The following is a 23,206-nucleotide window of genomic DNA, read 5'->3' as shown; positions in this document are numbered from 1 at the left end:
TTGAGAAATTATTGCCGATATTATGACTAATATTGCAATAAAAAAATTGTATATCAACATTCAAAACAATCGGTTCAGCTGTTTGCACAGCTGCTTTTTGGGGAGTAAAGGGGCTTTGCACAAAACGCAAAAAATATGCCATGAAACCACACCCATGCTTCATAATTACAGTACTCTTTAGCAAGCCATTAGAAGAGCAAACCCTGCATTAATCCTGAAATGCAGTTTTGTAAAAGCTGTTCAGCAGCAGTGTTGTGGCTGGATGCATTGTTGATGCCATCTGCAGATCCCATATGATAGCGGCGATCAGGGTAGTGCATGACAAGGCAACAGTATTAGCATTGATGGCTGTATTTAGCTTCACATAAGGTAGCTTAACAGATTCACTGCATCGAAGGTCACCAATGGTTGACATTGCATATGAATAAATATGCCAACTGTGCAGCCTTGAAGATAGTCATTTTATGCAGTGTGGAAGTGATATCGTAGAGAAAATCAGGGTAGAAAAAAAAATACTTCTGTTGCATTAGGCTTCATTAGGCATGACAAATCTCTGTGCTGTAAGAAATGCTGTGACCGACCGATGACCCACTATGCGCCAAGTGAAAATTGTGTTGCACTCAGTGTTGCGTGGGTTACCGGTGCTCCACATGTCATGTCCAGTTGCTTCAGAAAAGCTTATTGTACAGTGGTGCCATCCGATCTTGAAACTCGCAATTAGCTGTATACATTTTTTCAGGTGGGCAGGAGGTGGACCACTGACTCGTATGTGAATTGACTAGTAGTTTTATATTCTCAGTCATGCAAACAGGTACTTTCCAAGTTGTGCAGAGTACTGTGCCTTGCTATCATTCGAATTTTTGCTTGATAGTGCTGTAGTCTTGAAAGGCCTCTAGAGGTAAGTAATCTTTTGGCAGATCAAATAAAGCTGTTCTGTTGGCTTACTATTTGGTTACGCTGCACCCAAAAAAATTTAAGGGTGGCCACCAGTGGGTCATGATGCACGAGGATTAGGGCTCGAAAAATAGCTGCCACAGTGAACATGCTCATGCTGCGTGCTATGCATTTAGCACATTCACATGCCAAATATACCTGTATATCTTGGTCTTGGTGCACAATCTTTTTTAAAAATCCTGTTCAGGTTTTCATGTACACCCTGTATACAGCCCAACCACATAGCTGTAGAAAGGCATCTGAAAAGGACTCTTTGTGATGGTGCTTCTTGTTTCATGTTGGTGTATTCATAGCTTTTCTTTTGTTGTAATAGTATAGTGTGTTTTTACACTGAGTTAGAAAAATGTATCATGTACAGCCTTCTAAGGAGCATGATACCTTGTTTTTATAGTGGTTCTTTGGAATGAAGGTGGTGTGGATGAAGAAGCTTGCATGGACAAACTGGCTGTCTACATCAGGGATAATGGCCCATCATTCCCCATGCTCATTGGTGAGCTCTTTTGTTTCTAAATAATTTATTATTTGTTCTTTTTCATGCCTATTCTGGTTATGTTGAGTAATGCTCTGTGATTCCAGTGCACAGTTGCCTGACTGGTGGGGAAACATTCTGTCAAACATACTTGTGCCGTCTTGTTGTAAAGTGATTGACAGTGCAGAAAGAAAACTCGAAAAGAGATTAAGGGGGGTTTGAAGGGGCATCATTGTGCACTTTTTTGTTTGAGAGACCTTGTGGTTGTGAGATTCTGCGTGTGAAAAAGTTATCATTGACAAAGATAGCTGAATGTAATAGAAGTAGTGTTGGATTTTTTTTATTTCCAGTGGGTTTGTTTAGAAACTGCTTTTTATATCTTCACTGCATGCATTATGTGTTTGTTACTGTCCTTGTTGGAATTTTTTTTTTATGCTTTCCTCCTATTTTCAGGAGATGGCCTCAATGTTGATGTCAAGATCCAGCTCATACTGTTCCTGGTAAAGGCATTTATACTTGTTTTTTTCTCAGTTAATTCTAGTTAGACCTGTTTTTTTTTTTACAATAGTGAAAATTCTTATGCAGTACTGATACAAATGGTATCATGAACATAAGGAAAACAGGCAATCATTAGCTTTTTTTCTCACTTAAAAGCCCTTGCTGCGTTGGCGGTTCTTCTATTTAACGCTGCTCAGTATCAGTTGGTTTAAGTTTTAGCTCTTATTTTTATGCATTCTAACTGTTGAGTGATTGTATTCATTCTCGGAATTCATTGGAAATAATCTCAGTGGTAAAGATGAGTAGTGCAGGCAGCAGTAAAACCAAGCTATTAGTAATGACGGGTAGAAAATAGTCTGCAAAGGTTACATGATTTGTTTCTGCTATAGCAGCCATGGTTTCATTTTGCCTACTGGTCTCTGCTCACAAGGCTAGGGTTGTGTCATTTTCACTTGTGTTTTAATGTGTGTGCTGCAGTCTTGACTGAAGGTCTCAAAAGGCCAGGGGCAAAACAAACAGCATGCCTTTCGGTCACTGTGCTGCGTGTTGAAAACTGTTTTTGGGCACTGCCGGTGACACCTCCCATGCCACCGTTACAGAAAAAAATCATAACATATCAACCAAACTTTGAAGACCAGTTCCTTGCAGTTGTATCTGACTACAACAAAATTCACAGCCCCCGCGAAAAATTAGGGTCAGAATATTGACAGATTGCACTGGATAGTTCGTGAACAACATTTATTTTCCAAACCTCAGTCAGCTTTGGTCTTTTGCTGTTTTGAAATCAGTGCCGCGGTGCAATTTTCGTGGTGCTCTGAAAATCTTGGACAGTGGACGTATTCATGTAATATGCACCCGCTAATATTTTTTTCTGCATGCGTTGTAAAAGTGCCCCTGCTTTGGTCCTGCTAGAATCCATACTGAGACCACACTGCCTAAAGGTGTTTCGGCATGGACTAGGTGCACGTGTGCTTGCGTCACTGCATTTTAAATAGGGGTCACATGCACCTCGAAATCTATGCTTTAGATGACGCGCCAGAAATGTGGTTGCTGTGATTCATTGAAGACCTTTCGCAATGCACGGTACGAACATACCGGCAGAGTGTCGTTTTGTTGAGACTCCGCTTAGAACCACTGTCACAGTGCCACTCACACAGCAGTGCCTGTACTAGGTCAGTGCCCAGGTTCACCAGAAAGGAAAAAAATAAAGAAAACAAAAACGATGCTCGCCTGAGGCGTGAAAGCGAGACTAGAGTGCACCCAAGCCAGCGCCAGGCTTCTTGAAATGAGCTGCCACCCATCTGCACACCGGGTGACTGCGGATTGTTGCATGCCACTTGCTCCATGTTGCTAGGCCTAACGTACTCCACAATGAAGCCTTGGAAAAAGCACTTGAGGACTCCACCACCTTCACCGAATTCATTCGACATGGTAATTTCACACTGAAATAAACTCAGAACTGATTTTTATTATGCCTACGTCAGAGAAGCAAATGAAAAAGCACCGAGTCAGAGCCATCGGCAAAACCATCATAGGCAGTCGTGCTCCGCTTTGCATCTTTATGCACACATGTCTGCATAATCTTTCAGATTCCACAGGGAGTGTCAGCTGTGCTACAGAAAGTGCAAACTGACTTCGGCAGCTGTTGTTCGTGTGGATGCGCAAAAACAAAAAACGGCTGCATACTCAAAAGAATTTATTGAAGCAGAATTTCGCTCTGCAAATTGTTCATTGTGGGGAGGAAATAATTCCATTGCCTTCTATGATTTGCTGACTGGGAATCGGAAGTACCTCGCTGTGTCAGAAATTTTCCTGTAGCAAGCAGCAGTGTTTGACTGTATCAGTTTATGAAGCTTGTGTAAACAAAATCTATGAACAGGGTTTTTTTCTTCATTAAAAAAAGAATCATTATTACAAGGCTAGGGAAGAAAAGTGAGGTGAAAGTCGAGTGGTTCTGGAGACCAGCTTGTCTGGGCACTCTTAGCTACTATGCTGCTATTTCTATGGTGGATGGTTGGATGAAAGTTCGGGGCACTCCCTTTGAAATGGGGTGGGGGCAGTTGCCATCTTGCTTGGCTTTTTTTCTTCCCCTCTATTTTCCTTGAGCAATCAGTCAAGCTTAATGGTATTACCTATAAATTCGCCATTTTTCTTTAAACACAAATTTAAATCCTGAACTTGTAATCTTGCATCACTGCCATGCTTTTGAGTCACCAATCTTCCAAACGCTTTTTGCTAACTTCTTTCACAGATTCATTCACATGACCTCTGTTATGTTTAAATGCTGGGGCCTCAGGGAGAGTGACTGCACCTGCATCAACATCCGGATGGATACAATGGATACTTCCACATTCTGTCGTCCATTTCATACATCAGGTGCAACACTGTCAAAGCTAGCATTCTTGTTTGCACTGCCTGCATCCGCGACCAAAAAGTAGTGAGTTCCTTGTGGTGAGTGAAACATAGTAAATGCTTTGCCATCAGGCTTATTACATGACACATTTGTCATGGGCTTGATTAAATGCACTCTTATTGCTGATGACACGCTGTCGCTTTCTCGTGACTCTGACCACTTGGCCACAGAACAAGTGCAGAGTAACACAGCTCCCTTTATTTTCCCATGCGGACTACTTCCATACCTTTCACAGCGTTGCACCTGATGTATGAAACAGAGATTAGTATAAGATGTTCAATTGTTTCTACAGCTCTATTAGCTGAAAAGGAACTCATCATTGACGCCTTTGAACATCAAGAACTTGTGCTTGGTCTATACATTGATTTTTCAAAGGTGTTTGACTATGTCCATCATGAAACCTTATTGGCGAAGTTGGAGCACTACGGAGTGCGCGGCAGTGCTGACCTTCTTCTTTTTTCATATCTGCCTAACAGGTGCCAATATGCAAGTCATAATATTCATAATTCGAACACAAAAAGCATCCCTTCCTTCTACCTCTGTTGTTTGTTGTTTATATTAATGACATTTTTCTCCCTCCGTGACATCATTTCCTGGGTTGGTGATGCGGATGATACTGCCATGTTTTTCAGAGGAGCAAATACTGAAGATTTAATTTACTCTGCAAATCATGCTCTGTCACTGGTTAAAAAGTGGTCGCAAAGAAATCATCTGCGATTGGACACTAAAAAAACTCAAGCTACTTTTTTCTGCACTGAGAACACAAACGTAAAAACCGAAGGCAAAATACATTTAGATGGTGAAGAAGTGAACATTGTTAATGAAGTTAAGACTCTTGGTGCAACTTTCTCGGAAACCCTTACTTGGAACAAACATAATGACGTACTCTGCAATAAACTTAACAAGATTTGCAGGATACTTATTAGACACCACCACTTCTTGACATCAGCAGTTAAGCACATAATCTATAATGCACTATTTTTTTCTACACTAAACTACTGCCATTTAATTTGGTCAACTACGTCAAAAAAAACATAAACAAGCTTAAAATATGTCAGAAGCGTGCATTGCATGCCATTGCCAATGTTCCATTTCGTGCCCATACTTTCGAGTATTTCGTTCACTATAAACTTCTTTCCATGGAATCCATCTGCCCTTTTCATCTGTCTGTCTTCTGTCTTGGTGTGCATTCTTATCTTCCTCAATTGGATAAATCTTCCACCACGCACTTCTATCTACAGCAGTTGTCAAAGACTCATAGGCCGTGCCTTTCTGTCGCCAGTCCATTTCATATCATGCTGATATCATCCCGGAAAAGATGTCCAGACGATCAATTCATGCATATTTCCTTATGGCCAACACTTTATAGTTTTTGTATACTTTTGTTTGTACTTCGGGCGCTCCTGATATGTTGCCCATTGCTAATTTTCTTTGATGCTGTGCTTTGATTGCCATGAAGGGCTCTGCATTTGTTGAATGGCGCTGAAAGTTAGTCATACTGGCTTTGATTTTTAAAGTGATATGTGTTCAGCTCATTGTGCTGTACCAAACAACTGAATGCGTTATGGCCTGACAGGTGTTGTGGGGTTGGTTTGGGGAGATAAATACGTTCTCCCCACTCAATCGCGGCTGACACGGTTAAAAGCCGCCCAGACCCCACCCCGTGATCGCGTACGCTACCGAGCGCACGCCAACCACGGCGGGCCTTGCACTGAGGGAACAAAGGAACGACTTATTGGCTGACACAAACAGGCATTTATTGCTACAGCAACAATAACGCCAGGTAGCAACAAGGTACGCTAATGAATCAAGGTCGTCCGACTCACCAGCAAGGTTCCGAGCGAATGTTCGCCCACGCTAGGGCAAGGATACTCCGCGGCCTGGACGGGACGAGAATACGGGAGCGTGTCTTCCAGTCGCTTCCTCGCCCCGCCGGCGAAGAGCGGAGCCGCGAGCAACACGTCCGCTCGCGCCGACGATCCCAGCCCAAGAGCCCCATGCCCCCTTTCCCGCGCAGCGACGCTGGCGCCTTCTCTTGCCAGTTAATGTAACTGACAAGGGAATGCGTTCCTCAACGAGGTGAGACTGCTGCCTCGCGGGAAAGCAAACACAGGGGGCTGCAGGGCAGGTCCCGACAGTGTCCAACTTAATTTTGTTTTCAAACTGCTGCTGAACTGCACACAGAGGGGGCCGGGCTTCGTCAAGCCACAATTAAGCGGACTTTACCCGTCAACCTCTTTTTCCTTGAGAAAGAAGATCAAATTTGATTTGATTTACCACACACTGCATGTGTGATATGTGTCATCTTGGTTAAATTTCTTTTTGTAGCTTCACTTTCTAAGACACCCTGATCTAGCTTTAAAGAGTAGCGCACTGCCTCTTGAGTTGTCTTAGAATGATTCCTTCCTGAATTTCTTTTCCAATTTCTGTGTAGTTCTACAGTCTGCTTCTTTTCCATTCAGTTAATCCAGTTCTTACCTTCTGTACTTTTCACTTGTGTTTTAATGCTCTTTATTTCTCTGTCCTTGTTTCCTGCTTACTTACTGGTTAGTTTTCTAGTCTTTTCTGCCACTGTAGGTCAAGGTTCTTTCTGTATAACCATTTAAGCACCTTAGCTGCCCACCTGTTATTTTAAGTTTATTTAACAAATACTGCAGGAGGGGCAAAGAAAAATACAGTATTGTGAATATTAATTCATCGCGCGAAACATAAGTAAGCAAAATACACTGAGACATATTCAACTCTTACAAGAAAGCATACATAAATACAAAACACGACTTTGAGGTAGACGACAACAATTTGTCAATGGAATCAATGGACATGATGACATCAGAAGGCAGCTTGTTGCATTCCTCAATAGTGCGTGAATAAAAAGAATATTTAAAGGCACTAATTTTAGTTTGATATGGAGTTAAAGAATGTGCATAATGATGTCCTGTGGGACGAGTTGCAAGGGGTGAAAGGTTAAGTTCGGAACTCATGGCGAGTTTGTTGTTTTTCAGCAGAAATAGAAAGTTTAGTCTGTGGATTTTTCTACGTATTTGCAGTTGTGGGGAGGCATTTTCTTTCATTAAAAGGGAAGGAGAGTCAGATGTGCGATATTTAGAAAAGATCTTCCAATTTCCTTAGGCGTTCTTCATATAATACAACCTTTGTCCGTAAAGTTCCCGAGACTGAGTCCATTTTAAAAAAAATGCGTTTAACATTGAAATCATTTGTGAAGCACCCCTTCGAAATAGTCTCCCTTGCAGTCTATACCCAGCTTCCAACGCTTCTTGAGGTCTTGGAAAAAGTTGGAAAACACTCCTTTTGGCAGGGCTGTCAGCTCCTTTGTTGTGGCATCTTGAATGGCCTCCACACTCCCCATCCAGCGACCTTTTAGGGCTCTCTTCACACGAGGAAACAGGAAAAAATTGCATGGGGAGAGGTCGGGCGAGTATGGCGTGGGGAAGTACAGTGATGCTGTGCTTGGCGAGAAATTTCGTCACTCTGAGAGCAGTGTGCTGCCTTGCGTTATCGTGGTTAGATCCGACGAATTGGTCATAGATATAGACTGGCTGAAAACGGTGTGGCAGAGCCGACCAGGAAGCCTACTATGCCGCAAAGCCCTTTTTGTGCTTGACAGCTTTAGAGGGCACCTAACACTGAGTGAAGACTCGGCTGGCAAAATGCCGTGTTGTAGAAACTCACTGATTTAGTTCGTTTATGATCACAGTAGACTGTTATCATTTACGCAACTTCGTTTATTACAAGAAGCAATCAAACTGTTCGCTAGGAGGGGAGCAAGAGCTGAAAAAATTACATGCTCATCATTGGGGCTCCCCGCTCGATCCCAGCGGGTTATAGTTCCCAGTGGGTTCCCCGTAGGTGGGAATTCCCAGTGGGTCGTAGAGCCGCGCCGTCGTTTGTAAGACAAATTGCTTGGTATTTTTTTGCGCCTTTGAAAATTCAATGACAGAGTCCGGAGAAAATGCCGGAGAAAATGTTAGTTGGTCCTCCCTTGATTTCCACCTTAAACTTAGCACTTCCAGCAAATTGGCTGGTTGTCCCAGGGGCATTTCATCGGGGATCTCCTGACAAAACATTTCATTCATCTTTGTACTGTTCGAACCCCACTTGTGCTGGCACTTTGAAGCAGCCCGAAAGATGTGACTTGCTTCATCGTATATCTTCGCTCCTTCCTCATCGTCCTGTGCGCCACAAAGCAGATCATCCACATAAATGCAGCTTTTCAATACCTCTGTCGTTACTGGAAATTCATCCTTCATTGTTTCAAGGCGGTGCTGAAGCGTTGCTGTCAGGAGAAACGGCCTCGATGTGGTTCCGAAGGGTATTCTGGTCATTCTGAAGTCTTTGACCTCTGGCAATGGTCTGCCTTCTACGGAACTCTCGGCGAACCACAGGAACCTTAGTGCATCGCGGTCCTCTTACGCTACACTTATTTGAAGGAAGGGCTTTTCGATATCAGCAACGAGCGCGACTTTGTCGCCAAAAGTTCAGCAGCAGCCGAACGAGGTCAGGATTTAAATTTGGCCCGCACTCGAGGTTTTCGTTGAGGGATTTTGCCTGAGCACTGTGTGATGAGGCATCACAAACTGTCCTCAGTTTGGTAGTCGTGCTACTTTTCCACAGTACAGGTTGATGGGGCAGGTAGTACACTCGCTGAGAGTCGTCGCAATGTGCATCTGTTGCCCTCTTTGCTATGCCTTCGTCAGTTAAGCGCCGCATTTCGGAGTCATAATCTCTCATGAGACTTGGGTCCCTGCTTAACCGCTTCGTTAAATACCGGAGGCGATTCTCCGCTGCTCCGCGGTTGTCAGACATTTCCACTTAGTCTTTCCAAGGAAACTTTTCATAGCGATCGTGGATCTTATTGATATTTTTAGCGACAACTTAGAGAGCTTGGGAGCCTGAATTTGCAGTCGATGTGTCTGACACACTGGTGTTTTCCAACTCCCAGAACACCTTTAGAATCGGAGCGGTTTCTCAATCAGCCACGGTTGTTCCCATGACAAGCGCATGTGTACAAATTCTCTCTGCATTTGGACAGGGCGTGGCCCTGAACTACCCATCCCAATACCGTCTCGACAGCAATCAGTTTATTGGGCAGCTTTCTCACCTTCCCAGTGATGCATTCGCAATACTGATCGGAGCCAATCAGCATATCAATCGGTGTGTCATCTTTAAGAGCCGAATCATCACCCAAAGGAAGCATCAGCTCTCAAAGTGTTTCTCTGGTCAGTTCGTTGGGGCAAGGGTTGTTACTCTGTTCACATATGGAAGGTGTTTCTAGGGCTTCAGTTTTGTACTGCACTTTTGGGTCGTCTTGTCGGAGGAGGCACACTTCAACTCACTGAATGTGTGTCTGGTCTGTCCTCCTCCAAATGCTCCCATCGACAGTAACTCTGTCTCGAGCAATCTGCACCAGAGTTGATGGCTGCATCGTACAGAGCTGAGGCCGAAGAAAAGCGAGCATGCCCTCGATGCTTTCGTGCCTTGTGCCCACCAGAGTGACAGTCTTACCATGTGCTTCGTCGGGCTGGTCTTCTAGCGTCCTTTCGCGAACTCTAGCTCCAAGTGGAAGAGTCTGAGCAGGGAATGAAGCGGCGTCAGCTGTGAGCTGTCAACAACGATGTCATTGACCTTGAATCGTCGGCCATCACAGATGTCGCCTCCTCTTGGTTCTCAGCGTGCGAACGATGACAGTCCAAGATCAATTCCTTCGGGAGAGCGCGGAGAAGGACAGGATACAGCATCGCCTGGTAGCCGTCTTCCTTGATGCCCAGCGCCTTCAGCCCACGCATGTGAACCTGGATCTCACCGTAAAGTCCTCTCAAGGCTCGCACGTTCCTTGCAGAGAACACTGGTTTCACGTCGATTAGGCCCTGCATATGATCCTGAATCAACGCTTCTGGGTTTCCGAATCGTTGTTGTAAGATGTCAACCACGTTGCTGTAGCAATTGCCTGTGATGCCTTTAGTCCGGCAATTGCTCCCGTGTTTTTGTGGACTGCCACTTTGAATTGTTCCCAGAATGGCTGCCATTTTTTTCTTTTGCCATCAAATTTTGTTAGTTTCGGCAATACAATTCTTTGAGCTGCGGAAGCGCTACCAACAGTAGCTTGAATCCGGGTTTCCTGATTTTTGCTTGCTTGTACAGTTTGCTCTTTCTTGAGTTTTAGTCAGCAAATGCTAATAGCAATTTTGTCACTATACTCGATGACTTGCTTGAATTCAGCCTTCGCTTCGTCCTCTTTGATATTTGGCTCGATTGCCGCGCCTATATCGTTGTGCTGCTCAATGTCAGTGGATGGTAAAGAACCCCAGGTGACTGAAATTAACCTGGAACCCTCCACCACGGCGCCTCGCATAGCTCATGTGCAAAACTGCCATTAGTTTGCTACATTGCACTGCACTACCATCAGGTCACAGAGTTGAGTGATTTTAGCAACATAGGTTCATTGGTACAGCCCCTCACAACCATTGATGCCATGTCATTGCTAACTAATTATGTTCGCCAAATTTAGTCACTCTGTTTTCTCGTTGTTTGACTAAGCAAACAAGACAAAGCTTCCCAATGGGTGGCAACATGCATTTAGTGAGACACTTCACTTTTAGATGTAATTATTGTGTGTTATTCTGACTAATCTTTTGAAAAGAGTCATGCTTCTCTTATTATTACTCATTACTTTATTATAAATATTTTAACTCCTAAGGGCAAAGTGGCTTGGTAACTTGAAACTACAAAAAGCTGAAGGCATTATCACTTTGTTGGAAAGGTCACGGGCTGTGCTAAGTGGGGCACCACAATGCATAGTTGGGCTATGCAGAGTAGAACAGTGTAGAGGCAGCAGCAGAGTAGAAGAGAATTCTGCCTTCAGCGGTTCAGAAATCTCACACACAGTGTATTGATATTTTAAAAACAAGGAAAGGCTTGATACATTTGTGAGCCTTTGTAGTTTATACACGGACTGTTTGTGATTTCTGCCATTGTTGTTGTCAAGTTGCATGCCATGTCCACGTCTGTTCTCTCATGCTGAGTTCTTGATTGCACCTGCAGGCTCGCAAGCACATGGTGGATTTCAACTCCACCCACTGCACACCATTGCCATCAGGACTGTTCCAGGTACCCTGGGACTTGGTGCAGGCAGTTGACCTCTACGGTCGAGGTGCGGACGGCTTTTGCCGCGTGTCAGCCGACATGTGTGGCCCACCCCCTTCGGGAGACGCGCCTTGAAATGGGTCTTTCACCAGCACACTACCACTGCTGGTGGGCGCTTTTGTCACCTTTTGCTGCCTGGCAGCTGCATTGGGTCCTTCTGCTCTCATTTCCCCTCAGTTTGCATGCCTGTGCACACCGAAAGTTAGAACTCGAGATGGTTGCCATCCCTTCAATCTGCTTACCATTTTAATACGTAATTACGAAACCTTCTATAAGATGTATGTGGTACTATGCTGCTTTGCCCTTGCCTTTAGGTCTTTAAGGTTTGAGCATGAGTGTCATGAAGTCAATTGTGTTCTGGTGTTTCATGACAGGTGCTCTTTGCTTCATGTTAACTGTCTGAAAATTTGCACTTACAGCTTCTTTTGCTTCACTTCTGCAGTATTCGCGTGAACCATAAAATGGGACTGCAGCATGGCATGGCACACTGTAATATATATACAGTCAAACCTCATTATAATGAACACTTTAAAATCGTAAAATAATTCGATAGTAGAGCCAAAATTTGTAATATAAAATTTAATTAGACACTCATGCAAGAGCAATCCAATTTAGTCAGTGAAGGGTCAGCAACTCAGCTGGTGCTTGAAAGGAACGGACAGACGTTCTCCAAAGTTTTAGCTCCGTTTCAGAGGCGCTCGCGGCAATTCTGGAGGCTGCAAAAAATCAGGCACCAGTTAGGTTGGCTTCTCCACACAGCACTGCCAGATTGCAATGGTGGCAGCAAGTTCCAGCTAGGGTGCCTTCCTCTCGTTGCAGCCGTGCTGCATGGAAAATGGCACGTCAGAGCGAAAGCTATAGCCATTTTCACCACCTCCATGACAGCCAACATGAGCACAGGATGGGTACTGCAAGGCTGCATCCATCCACGTCACTGCTTCAGGGAGCACAGTCGACAAGTGCAAGATAGTCGCTGGATAAATTTTCAGAGTACCGCAATCCTTTTCTTTCCACTGCTGGATTTGGAAGTATTGGAAGCTTCGTGGCTGTCCTTGACTGACATTCTCAATACTGGAGTCGCATCCATGTTCCCTGTGTATCCACGTTTTCAGCGTCGTTATTATAAGTGATAAATTAAATTTGTGTAGTTGGCGAAACCAACTTTGGAGATAATGTGAACGGACACTCAAAATACAGTAGAATCTCGATAAACGGAAATGGGTTAAACGGAATCAACGCTTAAATGGAACAAACGCCTCGCAGTTGGTTGGTTTTGTATTAAGGCAATGTAAAAAGAAATCTCGTTAATCGGAACTCAAGTTTTCCGACCACCGTATAAACGGAACTGAAAATAGACTCGAAACCGCAACTTGATGTGCACGCGCAGCTCTATCGAGGTACGCATCACTGTCCCTCCCCCCCCACCTTCTTCCCAGTTTCTGTCGTTGGACATTTCCGGTTTTCTCGCACATAGCTTCCGCATCGCTTGCTTTCTGTCGCGGTGTGCTTGCAGTTGTGTTCAGCTAGGCATAAGCGGCTTAAGCCTTACATCCGCTGTTCAGCGTCGTCCGATGGCAGCGCAGAAGTGACCTCACAATGCCTTTACTTTGGAAAGGAAGATGGAGATAATCAACGACTTCGAGAGTGGTTGCTTTACAAAAACAGCACTTGCGACGAAGTACGCCGTCCCAAAGAGCAGCCTCCCGAGGATACTTCAGCACAAGGATAAGCTGCGGCAGGCTTTCGAGACGTCACGCTTTGGCCCTCAATGAAAACGACTGCGGGTGACCAACCACGAAGATCTGGAGAAGTGCCTGGTGGTTTGGCTGCGGAGAGCCCGCAGTGAAAACATTCTGATCACCGCGCCACTCATTCGCGCGAAAGCAGAAGAATTTGTTCTGCAGCTCGGCATCAAAGGTTTCTCGTGCAGCAAAAGGTGGTTGACGAGATTTAAAGATCGGAATGGCATAGTGTGTTGTGCCGTTTCAGGGGAGGCTGAGGCTGCTGCTGCAGACACGATGGCATGCGGGCACTGGCGAGCAAGACGGCTCCTAAAAATTCTGCAGGAGTACGACCCAGAGAACATCTACAATGTAGATGAGACAGCACTGTTATTCAAATTACTGCCCTCAAAATCCTTGTCATTCAAAGGAGAGAAATGCACCGGGGGGAACCTGAGTAAGGACAGGTTGACTGTCCTGATCGGGGCCAACATGACAGGAAGCGACAAATTGAAGCTGCTAGGGATCGGGAAACTGAAGCACCCTCGGTGCTTCAAAAATGTCGCAACCTTGCCCGTTTCTTATCAGGCCAACGGCAAGGCACGGATGACGCAGTTCATTTTCAGAAGAGGAATGTTTTATTCCTCGTCGATAACTGGCCTGGACGTGGAGCTGTGCTGGGTTTGTTCTGAAGTCCATACAGTTGGAATTTCTGCCAGCAAACGCCACAGCTTTGCTGCAGCCTATGGATCAAGGTGTGATCCAAGCGCTCGTCGCGCTTCGGCAAAAACCTTCTCCGGAGGATGCTGTTATGCATGGACAAGGGGAAGGACTACAGGTTCGATGTATTGCGTGCCATTTACCTCCTTGATAACGCTTGGCGGGAGGTGAGTGCAACGACCATTTCCAGCTGCTTCAGACGTGCAGGGTTTTTCTCAGCTACATGACACTGCACACAGGATGAGCTTGATGTCCAAGATGCAGCCGGCGAAGAGCTGCCACTGCAGAATTGCGCTGCGATGGGCGTACAATTTTATGAGTATGTTCAAATTGACAGTGACGCGGAAACATGCCCGGAAGACATCGTGGAGCGCATTGTAGCTGATGTCTGTCCCCCCGATGAAAGCGAAGACGAGGAGGAAGTCGAAAACGAGACTGCCGACTCTGATCCCTTGGTGTCACCTGCGCTGGCGGAATCAGCAGTCCAAATGCTGAATGCCCTTGCCAATTATAGTGTTTGCTGTTATGGCAACACTGGGCCGCGCATGCGTATTTCTTCCAAGCCTGACAGCGTGGGGAAAAAGAATGCGGTACTTTGAAAACATATCAAGTCACTGTAGTGTGAGAGGCATGAATGCGTGCTGACTGCCTGGCTAAAAACCCTCCTATGTTCTGTGGCACTGTAGGCAAGTGTAAGATAAAGATAAAGCGCGAGCCTTGGCATGAACACTTTCCGCACCACCACCATTCACTTGTGTAGTGTGACGAAGCCTACCACCTGCCTTCCAAGCGAGAAGTGCTGGGCACTGGGGAGTTCATTACATCCGTTTTAAGGGCAACCGCATTCAGTATATAAAATGAAATTTACATGTGTTTATTAAAAATATTTCAGAAGAGTTTGATGTTGCCAATAATTTGTAATGATTGTGTTCTTTATATTGAGGTTTGGCTGTAGTGCTTTCTTGAACACCCCTTCATATCCCAGCTTTCTGCATGCCCTGACCAAATAGCCCCCATTAAGTGCTCAGATGTGAGCTGTAGCTGGCCACTACTTTTTAGCCACCTGTGTATCGGAAGTGTGTGTTGTTTTTGTTGGTTGACATGGTGTATGTGATATTCCATTTGATGTCATATATACACAGAAAATGCTCCTTGAGTGCATAAACTGCATGTGGCAGCGTGCACTGTAGTGAATCATTATGCCTTATGTTGTGATGTGGTTGTCCTTCGTTTTTTTCTTCTTTCCCCTCTTTTACCCAATGTAATTATGTAAGAGGAAATTGTCATTTCTTTTTTCGTTATTTATGCAAATATTTTTGTTTTGAATGGGGTCATGACATTAATTTTAATGGGACACAGTAGTTCAAGTCTGAGGATATTGTAGGATTTTCATGGCGTTATCTTGTCTAAGTGTTATGGGCTACGTTAATTTAATTTACTTTTACAAACCAGTTCATGATAAAGGGGACCTACCAGATAAGTGTTCACTCCCTTCAAAACATAAATGCTTAACTACATGTACATGTTTGTGGTGTAGCATGCTATGTTGTTACTATTACTGAACCTACTCCTTAGGTTTCCTGATGATCCAGCAGCATACCAGTATAGCTGTGTGAGTTGAACGTCATTTTTTGTGTCCATGCCAGCGGAACTATAGGAATTTGTAGATGGTGCAGCCAGTCTGCCTAGGACAAGTTTCACTTCTGGTTTTCTCATCTAAATACATGAGCAGGCACAACAAATACTGCAGAATGGGAAGCTGGTTCAGTTGGTACATGCTGACTGTGGTGTGCTGCTGAGCAACAACACACCATATTGGAAATGTGGGCAGGAAAATGTATAGCCGCAAACTCACAAATAAATTCCTTTTTAAGCACATGTGAACATTGTACAGGAAATACATGAAAATGCATGCCAAATTAACCAGCCACATAAAGATTAGAACACCATGCTGTTTAAAATTCATATTCCTCGTTTTCAGCAAAATCTTGCAAGATATAAACCTCACTCAGACATGTGCTTCTGTTTTTTTTGAATCAAGGTGACGTTTATACCGGGTGTCCCAGCTAACTTGAGCCAAGGGTTAAAAAATGCATTATTAGAGTCAGGCGAGTGAAACCGGTTGCATATTGGTGACAGCGATCTTGCCCACCGCAAGCAATTTTGTTTTGCAATTAATTGATAGTTTAATTGAGTTTAATTATCTAAATTGCTAAATATTGACTTTAGACCACAAAATGCATTTTAAGAGTTGTCGAGCACTTTCAGGAACCCCCATTCCATCATTTACGATAAGGAAACGGTCACGTTTCTTTTTTTCCCTGCTCCAAAGAAAGCCCGCGAAATACAAAATAAACCTCGTGAATAATGCACTTGCACGCCAAGATCGTACTGCTCTCAAGCGAGGTTTGAGCAAACGAAATCACCTCCAGCCTCGACTCGACAGCCCCGCACCAGCGGCAGGCCGATATTTTGGCAGCGGCAACTCGCACCGTCATGTGTTCCACTGGCTGACGAAGACAAGAAACCACCGCCAACATGTAGGCCTGCCGCTGCTGCGAGGCTGTCGAGTTAAGGCTGCAGCTGATTTCGTTTGCTCAAAACACGCTTGAGAGCAGCACGATCTTGGCGCAGAAGTGTGTTAGTCACATGGTTTATTTTGTATTTTGCGGGCTTTCTTTGGAACTGGGAGAAAAAGACACATGTGACCGTTTCCTTATCGTAAATGATGGAATGGGGGTTTCTGAAGGTGCTCGACAACTCTTAAAATGCATTTTGTGGTCTAAAGTCAGTATTTTTTAATTTAGATAATGAAACTTAATTAAACTATTCATTAATTGTGAAACAAAAAATTGCCTGTGGTGTGCAAGATGGCTGTCTCTAATAATTTATTTTTTAACCCGTGGCTCAAGTTAACTGGGACACCTGGTATAGTTGCTCTTGATATTGCATCACAGTGTCAAAACAACACACTTACTTCCAAAAAGCAGTTCACTGCCACATTTCCTACAATTTTGCAGTACATATAAAAGCGTGCAAGTACCTTCAACAAGTAACATTTCTCATGGATAAGCTCATGGATTATGACTTAATTAAGCACCACAGTTGCTGCATTGCACTCATGTTCTGCCACCATTAGTTTGAACTGTGCATTGCCATAGCCACTTATACAGTGGGCTCTCGTTAAACGGAACCTCAGGGGACCGGGAAAATATGTTCCGTTTATCAGGAGTTTCGTTTAAAGAGAGAATAGGTTCAGCATTGCGCAATCCGCTTCCGCGTGAACCCTACGCGGCTGGCGCGCGCGCGCGCAGTCTCAGCGGATCTCAATTTGCGAAATCTAGGTAATAAGGAGAACGGTACACTATGAGAACAAACTTTATTAGAGAAAAATAAGCAGTGAATTTTTGTTCCAGTAGTACTAGTACTGAAATTTAAAAAAAAAAATGTCAAAAGAGTGGGAATTACCACTTATTGGCTAGTGAAAAAGGATTTTATATTTGTTTGTTTGAGCTCTCGCAGCTGTTTTTTGTTAATGGCATCACCCATACTTGACAGGCTGTGCAGAAACACTTCCGAACCTTCTTCTCGTTGGAAGAAACTCTTCAGCATTTGGACTGCCGATTCCGCCTGCGCAGGTGTCACCACAGGATCAGAGTCAGCGGTCTCGTTTTCAAGCTCTTCCTCCTCGTCTTCACTTTCATCAGGGGGGCAGACATCAGCTATAATGCTGTGCACGGTATTTTCTGGGCATGTTGCCACATCGCTGTCGATCTGGACATATTCATCAAGTTGAATGCCCATCGCAGCACAATTCTCTAGTAGCAAATCTTCCTCGGCTGCGTCGTGAACATCATCAGGCTCACTCTGTGTGCTGGGTTTTTTTGTGGTTGCGGCAAATCCTGCATGCCTGAAGCAGCTGGCAATGGTGGTTGCACTAACCTGCCGCCAAGCATCATCCAGGAGGTAAACGGCACGCAGTACATCTACCTTGTACTCCTTCCCCTGGTCCATGCATAAGAGCATCCTCCTAAGAAGATTTTTGCGGAAGCGCGACTTGAGCGCTTGAATCACACCTTGATCCATAGGCTGCAGCAGTGCTGTGGTGTTCGCTGGCAGGAATTCCAGCTGTATGGACTTCAAACCTGGCACAGTACCGTGTCCAGGGCAGTTATCCACCAGGAACAAAACTTTCCGCTTGTTGCGAGAGAAGCGCGCATCCTCGCGATAAATCCACTCACTAAAAATGGCTTGCGTCATCCACGCCTTGCCATTGGCCTGGTATGAAACGGGCAAGGTTGCGACGTTTTTGAAGCAATGAGGATGCTTCGATTTGCCGATCACTAGCGGCTTCAACTTATCGCTGCCCGTCATGTTGGCACCGATAAGGACGGTCAGCCTGTCCTTGCTCAGTTTCCCTCCGGTGCATTTCTCTCCTCTAAATGATAGCGATTTTGAGGGGAGCAACTTGTAAAAGAGTGCAGTCTCATCTACATTGTAGATGTTCTCTGGATCGTATTCCTCCAGAATCTCGGGCAGCCGTCTTTCTCGCCAGTCTCCGCATGCCGTCGCGTCAGCAGCGGCAGCTTCCCCTGAAACAGCACGAAACACCAGTCCATTGCGCTCTTTAAACCGGGTCAGCCACCCCTCGCTGCACGAGAAACCCTCGATGCCGAGGCGAAGAACAAATTCTTCCGCTTTTGCACGAATTAGTGGCCCGCTGATTGGGATGTTTTCACTGCGGGCTCTGCGCAGCCAAAGCACCAGGCATTTCTCCAAGTCTTCGTGGTCAGCCGCTCGCAGTCGTTTTCTTTTAGGACCAAAGCGTGACGTCTCGAACGCCTCCCGCAGCTTGTCCTTGTCCTGAAGAATTCTTGTTAGGCTGCTTTTGGGGACGGCGTACTTCGTCGCTAGCGCCGTTTTCGTGAAGCCACCACTCTCGAAGTCGTTGATGATCTCCATCTTCCTTTCCAACGCAAGTGCATTGTGCGGTCGTTTTTGCGCTGCCATCGGACCGAACAAAAGCTCTAGGGCTTAGGCCTAACTGAACACAACCGCCGTGAACGCGAGCGAGCGATGCGGAGGGCAGTGTACGAGCAAACCGGAAACCGCCGGAGACGGAAACCGGAGTGGTGACGCGGGGAGGAGAAGGAGGGGAGCATTGATGCGTACCGCGATGGCACTGCGCTTGTCCAACTAGTTGCGGTTTCGAGTTTTTCGGTTCCGTTAAAGCGGTGGTCGCAAAATTTGAGTTCCGATTAACGAGATTTTTTTTACATTGGCTTAATACAAAACCAACCAATCGCGAGGCGTTTGTTCCGTTTAAGCGGTAGTTCCGTTTAACCGATTTCCGTTTATCGAGATTCTACTGTACGAGTGGTGCTGCCAGCTGCTTTCCTGGCCAAGCAATAAGTGGAGCAAGAGGAAACTCGTAGATTTAACTGAGCATGCATTGTATTGGAGTCCAAAGCCTTCTTACCATTGGTAGTTTAGTTTGTTGCTCACCAGGCTAGTTAGTTAGGATAGCAGAGCATATGAGTGAGAGGCATGCCATTTTATCATCTTTGATCTCTGCTTGCTTTCAGCCGTTGAAATTTCAATTGCATTATTACTATTTTTATGTCTTTGTTGTTTGGAGGTGATCTGTCCAGTGCATGTTTCGTGGTATCATGCCACAGAAGTACCTTGCCGAAGTCCTTAAAGGGACAGTGAGAACTCTATCAATTTCTTTTTGTGAGCAAAATCTGATAGTTCGGCATTTCATGGCTTTTTTGCCGCTTCTCCAGGAGCGAGAGATGCATTTATTGCAAAGAAATTTGTATTCGAAGTTGAAAAAGTTTTTCCCGCCCTCCGATTCAAACTCGGCGCACTCTTATGATGTCACAGCATCCTCTTATGACGTCACAGGACGGAGTGACTTAAGCCGTGATGCAAACACAGACTCCGTGATTTCTGGCCGCTAGCAGTGCGGTCTAGCAGCAGCCGAAATGAAAGCTACCGCCGCCGCACGTTGAAGGCATCTATCGTGGTTCACTACCGTCACTTCATTTACGTTTGCATCGGCGTCTTGCCAGCGTTACGATGAATCCTGTTCCCGAACCCGCCAACGAAGTTCTCGCAAAAAACTCCGGCCTGCATTTCAGTGACCTCAGCCCCACAGAGCGTGCGATGCTTTTGAGGGAGCACGGTTAGGTTAGCCGCCAGCGGGTCATTTCCCCCTTTCTCAGTGAGCAGCCGTTGTTAAATAAATATCGTAAACCCAATGCGGGGAGTCACGAGGGGCGAGGACAAGGACGGCACGTCGCGCCCATCGGAGGCTGGCCAGGCCTTTGGGGCCAATGGATTGTGAATGGATTTTGAGGCAGCGGCGAGGAGGTTTCTCACAGTTGCAAGGGCCAGGTTATTTATTTTTTTTTTTTGCCACAAAAAACAGATGGGTGCTCAAGGGCACTCGCGTTTAAAGTTGGCAGCTTGAAAGTAAAACCGATGGACGACGCTCCAACGGGTTCCATGCATTTCCGGAGGTACGGGGTCCACTGGATCGGGTTCTCTCGCCCACTTGCATGTACCTTCAGATGTGTACTGTGAATGGATTAAATTAGCCGAGAGGTCAAAGAGAACAGCTCCGCCCAACTGCCGAAGCTATTGAATGGAGCAGCAAACAAACGAGTTGGAGGAGAGCAGGGTCATGGCCTCTGCAGGTTCCCGATCTCTTTTAAAGCGAAGGCTTTACTGACCGTAACTTGCGATTTCGCCGTGGCGGTGCTGCGAGGAGGCACATGTGGTTACTGTTTGCCTTTTAACATTAAATTTGTCTGTTTCTTTTCTCACCCTTAGTTTGATGTGTTTGAGCAACTCGTTTTGTAAATCCCCTTCTCTACTCGATTGATTTTTTTTGTAACTGTTTTAATTGCGTTCTCATTTGATGTTACTGATTGTATTCATTGTCCTAATTTTCCTCATTGTATATTTATATATATGCTTTACTAGATTTGTTTTTCTTTTTTTTAAACCTCTTTGGCTTTGTTCTTGTATTGTACATCCCCCCCCCCCCCCCCCCCCCCCCCCCCCCCCCCCCCCGCGCGGAGCCGAACTGGCCTGGCTGGGCCGGCGACGGCTGACGCACTCGGCGCGAAATAGAGACGTGCTCCAAGTTTCTGCCAGTGCGATCAGAGTGCGCCGAAGCCGCCGAATGCGTCGGTGGTCAAGCGCAGTTGGAGTATGGAGGGTCTCGTATAGAGGGTCTCGCTTTGGCCGACGTGACGTCGCCGTGCAGCGCGCGCGTTACGCCGGAGTATAAATGCGCCTTAACAGAGCTTAACTGCTAACCAACATATTCGGTGGTGGCATCTATGGGAGCCACTGAAACCCCCCCCGCACACTCACTGAATAAAGAAAAACCTGTGCCGAGGCCCAGAATCGAACCAGGGCCTTTGGCATTTAAGGCAGAGGTGCTACCACTCCGCCACGACAGCTCAAGCTTTAACGATGAATAAAGGCGCATCTAGTGAATGCACTCTACCGATGCAGAAGTCTCCGCGCTTTCGCTACGTATATCCTGGCGTAACAGAGCTAGGCCATCAGCAATTTTTTCTTAACTGCCTTGTATCTTGTCTCCCGTCCCTAATAAACGATTTCCGTTAAGTGGTTCGAAGTTGACTGGCACAGCTGGGAACGTTTCGCCGGGCAAGCGTACGAAGACACAAGTGCTCTTGTACGATCGCCGACCATTGTTCCATCATAGTTCTTCATCGACCGTGGCAATCATCTGACCAGCCTTAACAGGCTTTTTCAAAGGTTAACTAGCACTTGAAGCGGCACTTGCAGTTCCTCTGCTGTTCGGCGCTTGTAAATCGAGGCACGTCAAAAACAAAACCACAGGGCACGCAAAGCTCATAGACGCGAAGCGCCATAACAAACCGAAACTCTCCTGGCCGCGTGTAGCGCCACCAAGCATCGGTTTTCTTTGCTTCTAACTTTCAGGTCGTCTTTTGTCTGTCTTCCTTGTGTGATAAAAGCGCACTATCGGTTTAAAACCAAAACTAACTTCAATATTGAACCGCGCAACCTTCCTTTGTCAGCCTCAGAGATTTATGGTATCCATGGAGTAAGGAAAATTCCTCCAAGGTGGCGTCTCTTGTCCTATGACGTCATCACGCTTGTACTTGCGAGATTAGCCTGTGGCAGCGATACCTGTATTTTGGTTCTTGCTATTTTCTACCTTACAAGAGCTTTGTTTTCAGTAAGTGTGGCGTTTTTGTGATCAGGAGCCGGTATTCTAGCGATGCAAGCCAACTTCAATTTCTCCTTGGTGTGCCTTTAAAGAAAAGTTAGTAAGTGTACGGAAAATTGACGAATGACCAATTAGGATGTTGGGATGCACAGTTTTGGATTCAAACCTGAATTTATTTTACATGAAAATTATATTCAGTAAAGGCATTTTTTCCACTTTTCTTTGTGTGTCGTGTAACAGCAGATCTCTTATTATCTTGCAGAGGGGACACCACCTCGGGCCAGGATGTGAACAGCTGTACTTTGATTTGGTCCTGGATCAGCTTGCATGCACTCTGGAACCATTTCTGCACTTGTGTATTGTGGTTCTTGTCTGAACTTCATTATTCTCCAGTGGTTTCCTTTAAGAGGGCATCAAGCTGTGCTTTTTTTTTTTTAATTGCAAAAAGCTGCAAAATTCATTTTCTCATGTATGTATTTTATGTGTACACTGTGATATGCTTAACTAGGGTGTAAGTTTAGCACTGTCTCACAAAAGATGGGTCCTGAACAACTTTTTTTGCTTTTAGTTTTAAGGCACAACTGGGGCTTTAACTGGGAACTGTGGGCACTCATTGGAGTACTGATAATTTCTGTTACCTTCATATTACATTCCTTCATCAGATCTTTCTTCATTTTGCACAAAGTCTGTGTCAAAGAACAAAAATTTGTTCAAAATGGGTGTGATTAAACAAGATTTCTGATAACTTGATGGTGTACTGTTTGTAATATTAATGCTAGTATCAGGTTTCATTGCATGTCTGACGTCTGGACTGGATTTAATAAACAGACTGATTTAAAAGGGGTCTTGAAATCCCTTAAGGCTGCAGTGCTTCTCATCGAGCACTTTTCAATGTGGTTATGAGCACGCACATCATGGCTGTTGCACTTGGTGAGCAAAAGAACAACACTTAATTGCTTCTTGACTTGGGTCATCTCTTACGTGGCAGCTGCGCAAGGCCTCCGCCACTGGCACTCCGTCAAAAGGTTGAGGCTTCA

General features: G+C 45.3%; 1 protein-coding gene across 4 annotated transcripts in view; it reads left to right on the top strand.

The window, feature by feature from the left end:
- The window catches only part of LOC144114382 (phosphatidylserine lipase ABHD16A), a 63,392-nt gene extending 40,478 nt beyond the window's left edge, over positions 1-22,914 (top strand). For 2 of the 4 annotated variants that reach the window (XM_077648076.1, XM_077648075.1), the window contains exons 18-21: positions 1,346-1,444; positions 1,877-1,923; positions 11,394-11,603; positions 22,432-22,914. In XM_077648076.1, coding sequence (XP_077504202.1) covers positions 1,346-1,444; positions 1,877-1,923; positions 11,394-11,570 — 323 coding nt within the window. In that variant the 3' untranslated portion in view covers positions 11,571-11,603; positions 22,432-22,914. The remainder of the gene's footprint in view (positions 1-1,345; positions 1,445-1,876; positions 1,924-11,393; positions 11,604-22,431) is intronic. The other 2 variants (XM_077648078.1, XM_077648077.1) reach the window with 2 other exon arrangements.
- The last annotated feature ends 292 nt before the right edge of the window (positions 22,915-23,206 follow it).

Source organism: Amblyomma americanum, chromosome 1, assembly GCF_052857255.1.
Source record: "Amblyomma americanum isolate KBUSLIRL-KWMA chromosome 1, ASM5285725v1, whole genome shotgun sequence".
Classification (NCBI taxonomy): Eukaryota; Metazoa; Arthropoda; class Arachnida; order Ixodida; family Ixodidae; genus Amblyomma; species Amblyomma americanum.
This window is presented reverse-complemented; position numbering and strand designations above follow the sequence as displayed.